The following is a 12,127-nucleotide window of genomic DNA, read 5'->3' as shown; positions in this document are numbered from 1 at the left end:
TGGCCGCCATCCAGAGACATTTACTGTACACATTGTTCAATCAGACCTGCTGCCAACCGGCTGCCACCGCCCTTTGGCCGCCCTGCTGTCGCCCGATTTTGTAAAAGCATCATCACCGCCTCACTGCCTTCCACCTTATGCAGGCATGACCATGGCAACAAATGTAAAAAATCTGACGGCAATAGCTAATCCTGAAGATTCTGCTAATGCCTCTTCATCGTGAGGTGGCAGTTGAATATGTGACCGTAGCAAAAACTTTATAGAAATCATCCTCACAGTTTGATGCCGCCATCACACAGTATAGCACCATAAATTAATATTTTAGTATCATTAGATATGAGTTGTTGTTTTGTTAAAACATCAGATTCTTGTGTCAGTTACAGCCTGCCAAGTCCTTTCAGAGAACTCCTGTTTAAATAAGCCTGACTGATCAGGTGAAAGGAAGCCTGTGCTTACTTTACCTGTACGTTTTGCCTAATTTCTGCTATGGTTCTTCCCCCTGTAGTTACTTTTTTTTAACCAGGCCTTGTTGTTCCTGATCCTCTGTTCTTGGAAAAATGTTGAAACTCCCAAAAATAGTGGGAGAAATAAATTGATTTCAACTGTGACACAGGCAGTTATAGACATTACTGGGCTTTCATAATTCAGACTGTTGAGCACAATTAGACACATCAAAGGGGCTAAAAAAGCATTTTATTATGGTTAAAATGTGAAAAAAAGCTAAATGCTTGTTGGATTGAGTCAAAACACAACCTATGAAATTGCTACCATCTGCTAAGTATTGCATAAATGTATCCTTTATTACCGACGTATGACTCATGGTGCATTAACTGAAATTTTAGCTGTTAGATCTTGGACACTCCCATTGGGCTATAGCAATTAGAGAAGCACCACAAGTTTCACGGTTCAAACGTTGACCATCGAGGCTGCCCAATGGGAGTTTTGTCTCATCATTCAGTTTGAAACCAACCCTTAGACATGAACTTCATTCAGTGAAGTCACATGGGGACACAACCTTAACCCCAAAACCATTCCAAACCACCGTCTTTTTCCCTATCGCCTCTAATCAGCTCTGTCAAGCATCCAAAAGATTCTTTTGCTTGAAAAAAGTCATGAGTGTTGCCAGTGATCTGTCAAACACTCTGCACAGAGCTTTCGTCAACCACAGGACTTCAAATCATTTTGAAAACTTTTAGTAAAGTTGTGTATAAAAGCACAAGTCCATTGATGTACTTGTCTTTGTCAACATCCATTCTGCTCACGAAAGCGTGGTTTGGCTGAGGGCAAAGTTTTTATCCTGAGAATGGATGACAGTCCAACCACTGTAGGCTGTGTAATTATATTTTAGATTTTCTAAAGTGGTTCAGAGTTGAGTGCTTGATTGCACTTGTCGTTCAGAGTTTAACCACTTTCATTATAAGAGGAAAAATATTCACTTTTGTGGCAAAAGAGATATAATTCACTTACTTGTTTGCTTTTAGAAGACATTTCTTGACAATACTATTGAGTTTTGCATTCATAATATAGTTAAATGTTAGAGTGCTTTGGTTTGACTGATTATTTTTGGAAGGCTTGCCAATGTCTTCAGTGATTTATGCTGCCCACTCAAGAAGATTTCTTCCCCCTCTTCCAGGCATATTGTGGTCTGTGGTCATATTACCCTGGAAAGTGTCTCCAACTTCCTCAAAGACTTCCTACACAAGGACAGGGATGATGTCAATGTAGAAATTGTTTTTCTCCATAAGTAAGTTAATCTTTTCCTTCTCACAGTATTAGGGGTAGGGCTGATCCATACAGGCACTAACCCCCGCCCTATCCTGTTTTCTTTGTATGTTAGTATTTCCCCTAATCTTGAGCTGGAAGCCTTGTTCAAACGCCATTTTACCCAAGTAGAGTTCTATCAGGGATCTGTTCTCAACCCACATGATCTCGCCCGAGTGAAGGTACTGTTGGCAAAAAAGTCTACCACTAATGGTCAAGATCAATTTGTTGTCTTGTGTATTAAAGGAAGGGTCAAGAGCTACTTCTGTTGTTTTTATGCTGCATCTTCTTTTGGGAGAACAGATTTGCAGGAAATGGTTTGTACATACTAACATTGAACTTTCAAGTCCTTGCCTTTTGGCTTCTTCATAGATCGAGTCAGCAGACGCTTGCTTAATTCTAGCCAACAAATATTGTGGAGATCCTGATGCTGAAGACGCCTCCAACATCATGAGGTACACTGTCATCTAAACCTTTATTGTCAATTGTGCCCAACCTAGTGACCTGCTTCTGTTCATTGTAAATGGTTGTTTGTTTGAAGGGTCATTTCAATCAAGAACTACCACCCCAAGATCAGAATAATTACACAGATGCTACAATATCATAATAAGGTAAGACTGATACTTTATGATGCAGCGATTTAAAAAAATGTTCTTTTAAAAAGGAGTTTGAGTGAGACCATGTATATCATTCCTCAAAAAAGTCTACTTTCTATGGAAGTATATTTGAAGCTATTTTTACAAATAACGTTGAGAGTAAACCTTGTTGTGGTCTGTTTTCATTGCATTGCGTCCCCATTGCGTTGGGTTGACACAAAGAAAATAGGACATTCTTTAATCAGTGGGCATGTTTACATCGCCTCCGTCACCCAATTAATAACAGCGTCTTGTTTCCGGTTGGAATTATATGACACCAAGTCTTTGGTGTTCACACTGGACTGATGTGTTTCGTGTGTCCTTTAATGCGTGCATGCCCGATGTGAACGTGGAATGACTCATATCATTCAAGCTGTATCACATGCGTTTGCCAAAAAACTGAATTATCTTCTTGTACGTGGACTTTTGTTTCTGTTGCATGACGAAGGCCCATCTGCTGAACATTCCAAGCTGGAACTGGAAGGAGGGAGATGATGCGATCTGCCTGGCAGAGCTGAAGGCAGGCTTCATTGCCCAGAGTTGTCTGGCCCAGGGCCTGTCTACCATGCTAGCCAACCTTTTCTCCATGAGGTCCTTCATTGAGGTAACACAGAGAGCAATGATCTGCTTGTTTCCCTTGTCCCTAATGTGAAACATTAATGAATTATCATGTCAAAATGTGAAAAGAGGGTGACTCAATTTTGGAGTAGATGTGAAGTTAACAGAAGTGCATGATTTAGTCATTCTGTTCTCAGATGAACTAGATCTACTTAACTGGATCCTCCCTAAGAAACGATTTACATCTTCTTCAAAGTCCCACTCCCATCATCTTTTAAACTATTGTAAAGTGTTCCCAGTGGTCTTTTAATTGTGATTATGCCATTTTTTGCCAAATAAAAAAAAATTGTTTTTCTAAGTCATAGTTTTTGTAGAGCGGCAGTTGTTCATCAGAAATTTGACCGCAGGGGGTCTACCGCTGCGCCACGGCCAGCTCAGATGAGGAAAAAAACAAAGACTTACATGGATCTATTTGACTGCAAACAGATGCATCAGAATGCACTTTGTGTTGCTTTACATACAAAGGTTGATTAAATGATTGAATGGATTGAATGAATGCCTGTTGTAGTTTGTACGTAGAATCAACAAGCTTGTTTAAACTGCATTCTTTTTGTCTGCTCCTGATTCACAATGATTTGAATAAAGAAATACTCAGAAATACAATTGTAATCTTAATTTTCTTTATAAATGTCCTCCACAATGAGAAAAATGCAACAAGGTGTAAAAACAGCAAAAACACAATTTCTGTTGGAATGGTTCTTTGAGATAAACGATCCTATTTGTGTGTTTGGGTGTGGTCTACATTATGTTTATTATACTGTGATTCTATGCATACTTCTGTCAAATCGCTGTTGACATTTAGTAAAGATGACCGATCAGCATACAAACTCAATCAGCAATCAGTCTTTGGCTGATCACAGGGGTCTGTCTTGGGTTTAGAAACTTTGTGAGAAATGTTTTTTTTTTGTTTTGTTTTGTTTAGATTGAGGAGGACACATGGCAGAAGTATTACCTTGAAGGAGTGGCTAATGAGATGTACACAGAGTATTTGTCCAGTGCCTTTGTAGGCCTCTCCTTCCCCCATATCTGCGAGTAAGTACCCTTCCACCAAAAGGTTTTCAAAACCAGGCATATGCAAGGGGATATGAGGGGTTGACGCAGACTTTTTGTGCTTATCCTCTCTAATAAATGCTTTTGTTTTACAGGCTGTGCTATGTGAAGCTGAAGTTGTTGCTTATTGCCATTGAATACAAGTCTGAGCAGAGAGAAAGCAGGTTTGTCAAGTGGTGATTTGTGTAAAAGGGGAAATGAAGTGACATTTTTGTTGCTGGCTGCAGCTTTGGTGGAGATATTTTTATAAAAACTGTGAAAACCAGCATATTGTCATAGCCTTTAAAGTGAAAACCCCCTTTTTTATTCATGTTTTGTTATCTGACAGTTACACAGAAATTCTAAAAGCCTATTTGTATAAATTTGATTTTTTTGTCACATAATTTTTAAGAATGTTTACTGCGCCTAAATGTTATAGAAAAATACAGTTTCATATGTTTTATAGGAGTTGTCATATAAAAAATGCAGTGTGTTTGATACATTTTTTCACTTTTAGAAATATGTAACCAACTTGCCAGAAAATTTGATCTGCAGGTTTTTTTTTTCTAAATGTATGTGCAGTGTTCTTTTGCAGTTGGTATATCTGCCACTAACTCACCAATGCTGGTTCTATTACCTGTAGCAACACAAAGCGCATCTATCCTTTCTGAATCCTCGACTGCCAAATCTCACCCGCCTGCGCCTTATTGCATGTGTCAAATGTTTATATGTAAACTGACAAACCTGCATGATAAAAACATAGTAATAATTATTATTCATTTGACTTAATTTTCTTAGACTCAGTTGTTTATTTCCTATTTATTTTGCAGAATTATTTTTATTCTCCTATTTTTTAAGCTTAATTTTTTTAACCCTTTTATAGGGAAACAATACAAAAGTCATATTTTTATGATTTCATTGCCTTTGCTGACTGAAAGAAACAGACACAAAATAACCTTTTACTTCAAAATCCTTTTTTATAGTAGCAATAAAACAGTTATTTTTAGGATCTTGGACTTCATCACCAGACAAACATGGTTGAGTTAAAAGGCGTAGCAGCATTGTCAGATGAATATGCGGACCAGCATTAGCAACGCTCCTTTTCTCCTCTTCTTTTTATGCTGAAATCTGTTTGATTTGAGATGTTTTTCTTGTTGTTTGCAGAAGCCGAAAGCGGTATGCCCTCAACCTTATCTTACTTCCAAAGTTCCACCCAATCTTCACCACTTTAAAGCTTCTGACTTTGGGAGTTTCCAAAGGATATTTTTCCAATCACTATGTCACAGGCCTCTTTTTCAAACTATTTTTTTTAACTGTGTCCTTTGTGCTTAATGCACTAACTTCTTTGCAGGCAGAGAGAGGATAGAAAATTTGGATTTGTTTGTAGTAGATCTGTTCTTTTGTCTTTGCTGTTGTCGGTGTACCAAGGCCAAACCTTCCACCCTTTCCATACCTACCTCTTATTTGATCTTTTCAGTTGTGTCTTTAACCAAACCTTTTTGCCTAAATTATTTCTCTCACTTTCAGTTCTTTTTCAGTGTCGCTCAGTTGATGTATGTTAGCCTTGAGAGGCATTCCACTCATTGGTGTTCTAAAATACGTGACTACCAGAGCAGTATTTTGCGGTTTTTGTCTTAGATTCAGTGGAAGAGTGTGTAATCACGGATCACAGAAAAGAGGTTGCTTTGGTGATCAATAAGAGAATGTTGTGCAGATTCAGTCTTTAAGAGAAAGTCACTGATTTATCAACCAGTAATGTAAAGCATATTTTATTTACTCTTGCTTTTTTTTTTATTGTTTGTTTTGGAATTTTTTTCTATGTTAAAATATCACACTAACAAAGGCATGAAGGTGTCAAATTTGGATAAACATTAGGTTGATCCAAACTGAAGTATAATTTACTCGCCCCTTATTCCATATTTTGCATTCCATCTCCCTCCCATGTTGTCACTGCCTCATGTCCATCCATCTGTTGCATGTTTGTTCGTCACATGTTACTATTCTGAGAGCGAGATTTTCTCTGTGTGTGAATGTGCATCTTTGTGCGTCCAAGCCACCATGTACAGTCACGCCTGTGCGTCTTTTTGAGTAGATGTTCTTAAGTGAGGTCACTTCCTGTCAGTTTGGTGTTTGAGAAACAATCCAACTGCACAGAAGTTACTGCAACCGTCTGCATCTACGTACCTGTCCCCTATATCTGTACTGCGGTGGCTATGCCTTTATGTTTGACTACTGTCCTCTTCACACTGCTTAGTAAATGCATGCTGCAACACAGTTACATACAGTGGTAAAAGCGTACTTTGTTGCTCACAGTATGAGGTTCTGACACTTAAAAAGTTTTATTTCCCCCTCCATTGAAAAAACAATGTTCTGGAAAAGTGAAAAATAAAAATCTCAAATTTGGGCAACAACGTTTGTGGAACTGTCTCACTTTATTTTCTTTCAACTGTTTTCACTAAAAAGCATGCCAAATGTGATGTTTGCTTCTTCGGGGGCCATTCAATCAGAATGGATGTTGGTTTACATCTTGGAGTGATAGTAAAAGTAAAACTTGCATGATAACATCTTAAGTTGTTTATAGATTCAATTGCTCCCCCCCAAAAAATATAGTTTTTTTCTGCAATGTTAACATTTTTGAGCTCAGAGGAAAGATGTTCCCAAGAAAAAAATCCATCTGGACTCTGGAGGGTTATAAAATTCTTTAAAGCTAATATAATCGACCAGGAAAATTTAAGAAAGAAATGTGATCAAAATGGAAAAACCATATAAGACATCTTTCATCTGGGCCTTTATTTTGAAGGACTGTTGGAGGTTTAATGTTTTAATACCTTGGCTCACACTCACATCATTGATGATTGTTGCCCACAGGTAACCATTAATGACAAGGGTGTATGTGTGTGCGTGTGTATTGTAAATGTAAGTTGTGTATACTTTTGTCATAGTCTAATTAATGGGGAATGATACAGCCAATCACTTTAACTGCTTGGGGTTTTTCATAAAGGGTGTCGTACATTTTTAGAATTTTCCTGCCTTTAAATAATGCTATTTAAAAAAACCATTTTTAAGATGGTGCTGGCAGAGCTGAACTTTATTGGATTCAGTCTACTTTTTAAGGGACACGTACTTCTAAATGAGTCCAAAAGTGAAGTCACTAGTATTGACAAAAACGAGAGCTGTTCATTCCCTTACATCCCACTGTCAAATACTAACCGGGACGATGACTTTTACTGTACATTCTCTGTACTACAGCCATGTCTCAGTGGGCTTCATAACATCTGTTTTGACTAGATGACTGTACTTGAGTGCTGAAACTCAAACCACTCCATGGCCATAATTTTAATTCTTTCTGCCCTTATCCCTTTTACTTGTACCTCTCTGTCCCTTTTCTCACCCCCAGGCCAGTCCAAAGCCATTTTGTAAAGAAAAGAATTAAAATTGAATGTGCGACCATGCTGTTGTAACTCTTGTCCATCCATGTATCACATCCACAAATTATCCAATACAGGAGCAAAAGTTATGTTGCAAACAAGACACTGATAGGAGCAATAACAAGTGAAATTAAAACCTGACAGGGATGATGTTCTGAAAAAAAAGCCCAGTCCTAGTGCAGTTTTTTCTCAACAACAGGCTTTAAAATGTGTTTGTACCATTCCTCTTGATTAGCATGTCGTGTGCATGAATTGAGTTTTGTCCACGCAGTAACAAGCTTTATGTGTCTGTATGTCTCTGATTACCCAGCATCCTCATCAACCCAGGCAACCATGTCAAAATGCAGGAGGGAACTCTTGGATTTTTTATCGCTAGTGACGCCAAAGAAGTAAAGAGGTGATCCTATTCCCAACAAAAACCCAACCAGTAATCAATGAAACATCAAATTTGTTTGTTTTAAGTACTAAACATGTGTACTTTGCCACTTCTAGAGCATTTTACTACTGCAAAGCTTGTCACGATGACATCACAGACCCCAAACGGATTAAGAAGTGTGGCTGCAAACGACGTGAGTAGCTGTGCTTTTGTTTTGAAGCTATTCTTTCCTTTGTTCCTGTCACTCCTAAACCTACCTGTCTGAGTCTGTAAACTCCTGTTACTTGCCTTAACAACAATAGTGTTTTTCGTTGTCCCACTGTTGTTCTATTTCGTGCAACATCTCCGTTATACCTGTCACCATTATACTCTTAGGAAAGTGTTTGATAAGGGTTCCATTTGAACTGCTGTGACATCCATGATAGTATGCTCATCTGTTAAATCCTTTCTGTTTCCATCTTCTAGATGTAATCGTCTTGTTTACCTATTTTTTCTGAACAAGTGGCTAACTTTACCTGAAAAGAAATGAACACAACTGGAATGCAGTAGATGTCAGGAATAAGCTTTAGAGAATTCACAATTCCTTTATTCGACGGAGTATTAGGGCCACCAAAAAGTAATATTACCAGATCAAGTTATTTTCTTGCAAATTTAAGACTTTAAATCTCGTAAATTTATGACTTTTTTTTATTTTATTTACAAGATTACAAGATCAAATTCCAAGTGAACAAACAATCCCACAAGTGAGCACTATGTGCAGCAGCAGACCGACTTTTTGTTCAATTTAACCCTTGTGCTATCCTGGGCACTTTAACATTGGGAGTTGGGTGATCTAGACCCACTAGACAGTGCGCTGAACCTTTTTTCTTCAATGATTTGTGATCCTCACTGGTGTCCATGGATTACATGAAATCTTTCCACCTTTATCCACCTTTGTTATGGTAGGAATAACACGTCAAAGTAAGGGTGGGGTCATCTAAGACAGCACAAGGGTAACAAAATGTGCAATTTGGTCAAACTTTCTTGGATTTGAACAGGTAAACTGAACGCTTAGTGATAAGGTTACAAATATAGATTTGTTTGATTTACTTTTTATTCATTGATGGATGGCTTGCAGGATCTCTGCAGTGCCCGTTGATAAAGCCATGGGTATCCCTGCATCCTTTCTTCTTCCACGAAAGACAAGATCTCCTCCAAGTCTGTGTTATGCTTCCGTCCAAAGAGCCATAGTTATTGGCATATTCTTTTCAATGTTATGCTAATAAAAATTAGATTTTAAGTCACCCAACAGGTTCAGAATTCCGGGAATAAAGCTTCACAAAATACTCCACCTCTTTTATCTTCGAGTACCACCCGATAAACAAACAACTTTGGTGTTTTTTTTCTGGTATATTAATGACTTTTTTCTCAAAAATGTATATCACAAATTTTGCACTTTATTTCGCATTTATTATTTCAAATTTAGTAAATATGACTTTATTCTCGTAATTTAACAGTTACGACTTTTACCTCATAAATGTACGTATTTAAAGTTTTATTTAAAAAAAAACAAAAAACAATTTGTTTGTAAACTGGCCCTAATACTCCATCGTACCTTTAACAACCTTTTAATAAAAACCCTTTTTGTTTTCAAATGAATATTCTGCAGCTTGTCAGCACAATTATCAGGACTTGATTTGTTTATCCTGCTAAACGGACTCCAGAAATCTCCTACTGTCATCATCAATTAGACAAACAGTCTAAATTTGTCTGACATCTTGATACATTTGCCTGTGATTATCACAGATTTGCCAACAAGAGAGTTGCATTGGAAAAGGTGACAGTTCCATTACTTCAATGGAATTGTGTCCTGGAGTATGTTATGTTCTCTCATGTTTTGTTCTCCTCTGTTACTTTTTTTCCATGTTTTTTTTCCATGATCAGTGACACACTTTTAATGTATTTCCTTCCCTGCTGCCATTGGAAAACAACCATTTTATTTTAACCTCTTACTGGTAGTGATTTATTGTGAGTAGAACAAACAACAAACAAACAAACAAAACAGACGCCCCATTTTTTTCAGAGTGCAGTGCTATTGTTTTCTTTTCTTTCGATCCTTCTTTAGCAATCTCTTAATTGTATCTGTGTTGCATGAACCAGTGTAGCTTCTGCATCCCTTTTCCTCACCTCTCATTTCTGCAGTGTGCTTAGACCAGACTTAGTCTAAAGCAGCTGAAATTGAACCCCAATCAACCTTTAAATAACCAGCCTCGAACACTTATGCTCTAGCCAGCTGTAAATTACACCAAAATGAAATGTGACACAATTAACAGTTTATGCAACTGATTATCTGGGCTGCATATGGATGAAACCATTCTCATATTTTCCATTCAGAAACCCATGTTTTAGTTTTGACGAGTTTCCATGTCTCATGAATTGAAAATATGAGAAGGCAAAAAACTAAAAACAAGCAACAAAAAGCTGACATTTTATATAGACTTGTATAACAGAGAGCTTTTTGTGACCTTTTTCCCCATTTTCAAAAAGCCATTTTTGGTAAAGCTTGTCAAATCTAAAATAAGTGAGGCTGAGCCAAAACAACAACAAAAAAACAAAAAACAAAAATCACGTGGTTCCCCTTTTGCCCCGCTTTATAATCTAAGCCATTTTCCTAAACTCTGGCTCAGGCTTCAGAGATCAGCGGGTCCCTGTCGGATTTGAAACATCGCAGCAAGTTTGGCCATTTAGTTTGAAAGTTAAACGTCATTGCACATAGTTGCCATTGGAGGGTGCTGTTCTACCAGTCCCACGAATAGCAAAAAGTAAACGATGATGTCTGTAGAGGAAATCAAGATCCCCTCAAAGCTATTCAGCAAAAGTACAAGTACCACAATTGTGTGTTAATTGTATTTTAAGGGGGGAATTAAGCCAAAAGGGAAAACAAAAAAAGACATTCATCAGTCTGATTTTACTAGTGTTTCCCCCTATTATCTGTTGATCTAACATAAAATGTTGCCTAAAATGTCAGATTATGAACCACTATTATCATTTTTCTTGTACTCTTGCTGAGAAAACACAGTTTTAGGGGACAGGGGTGTTTTAGTACAGTGCTTCCTTTGGGACATTCTTTGAATTCAACATGTAGCCATGTGAAGGTAAAAGTACAAACATCTCAGAAAGTTAGAAGCCTCTGGTCCTTAAAGAGTCTTTTAATCTCGTAAATGAAATCTATGATAACCATTTATTAGTTATATGTTTTACAGTACTTTTGCAAATGCTGGATCAAAAATAAAAATAAATACCAAAACAATTTTTTTAAAAACTTTTTTTTTACATAAACATTTCTATTTTGCAAATATAAGTGTCTAAAATGTATGCCCACCCACCTTTGTATAATTTCTAGCTTTACCTTAATGCAGTCAGATGGCATCAAATATACTTTCACTCTTCATGTGAAGTCCTTGAAAGATTGCAGGACGTTGCCCCCCCTTTCCCCATCTCTGGACATGTGATTCATTTTACTGTCCCTTAAAAACATGGAAGGCAGTTGACGAATCACTTTAGTCACAAACTCCAGTTTTTATTTTTTATTTCACTTAAACTTCTGGACGTTTTAATGCAACTGTCGTTTTTGTCCTCTTCCATAATTTTTCGAATAATCTCATCCATGAGTAAACATGCTGAAGTCCCACTCCGATCATCTTTTGATCTATAGAAAGGTGGTCCCAGTGGTCATTTAGTTATGACTATGTTGTTTTTTGCCAAAACAAAAACAGAAAAAACCCTGTGTGGTTTTCTACGACATAGTTTCTGCAGAGCGGCAGTACTTGTACACTGGCCGGGATTGGTAGCATGACATAAGCCCACCCCCACTTCCTGCCATCCATCTGCTTACACTCTCTCCTGCTAGCTTACAACCCCAACATTAGTGGTGCAACAAAGAATGCACGTTTTTCAAATGACTTTTTTTTTTTATCTGCTCCTGATTTACATACATTTGAATGAAGAAATACTCTGAAATGCAGTTTTATGTTCAATTTTCTTTTACATATGTCCTCCATCATGAGAAAAATGCCACAAGAACATCACTATGGATCTTTACTCCAGACTGAATTAACAAAAATCAGTCCTGCAAGATTATTGCAAATTTCTTTTCAGTGTAGCAATGGTCAACTTTACTTATGTTAAAGATCTGTTAAGGACCAGAGAAAAACATCCTTATTTGATAAAGTCAACATTACAAATTGTGAAGGAAGAAAATTTATTTTTCATATGGCTTTTGGCACCCTAATAGCTATAAT

General features: G+C 37.3%; 1 protein-coding gene across 27 annotated transcripts in view; it reads left to right on the top strand.

Moving 5' to 3' along the window:
* LOC101174692 (calcium-activated potassium channel subunit alpha-1) overlaps positions 1-12,127 on the top strand; it is a 159,094-nt gene that overhangs the window by 101,544 nt on the left and 45,423 nt on the right. For 13 of the 27 annotated variants that reach the window (XM_020709517.2, XM_020709521.2, XM_020709518.2 and 10 more), the window contains 11 exons: positions 1,634-1,744; positions 1,838-1,943; positions 2,134-2,216; positions 2,303-2,372; positions 2,845-3,000; positions 3,937-4,046; positions 4,160-4,228; positions 5,208-5,219; positions 7,782-7,868; positions 7,964-8,040; positions 9,846-9,854. In XM_020709517.2, the coding sequence (XP_020565176.1) occupies positions 1,634-1,744; positions 1,838-1,943; positions 2,134-2,216; positions 2,303-2,372; positions 2,845-3,000; positions 3,937-4,046; positions 4,160-4,228; positions 5,208-5,219; positions 7,782-7,868; positions 7,964-8,040; positions 9,846-9,854 (890 nt within the window). The remainder of the gene's footprint in view (positions 1-1,633; positions 1,745-1,837; positions 1,944-2,133; positions 2,217-2,302; positions 2,373-2,844; positions 3,001-3,936; positions 4,047-4,159; positions 4,229-5,207; positions 5,220-7,781; positions 7,869-7,963; positions 8,041-9,845; positions 9,855-12,127) is intronic. The other 14 variants (XM_020709519.2, XM_020709544.2, XM_020709543.2 and 11 more) reach the window with 3 other exon arrangements.

The sequence above is a fragment of the Oryzias latipes genome, chromosome 15 (assembly GCF_002234675.1).
Source record: "Oryzias latipes chromosome 15, ASM223467v1".
Lineage (NCBI taxonomy): Eukaryota > Metazoa > Chordata > Actinopteri > Beloniformes > Adrianichthyidae > Oryzias > Oryzias latipes.
This window is presented reverse-complemented; position numbering and strand designations above follow the sequence as displayed.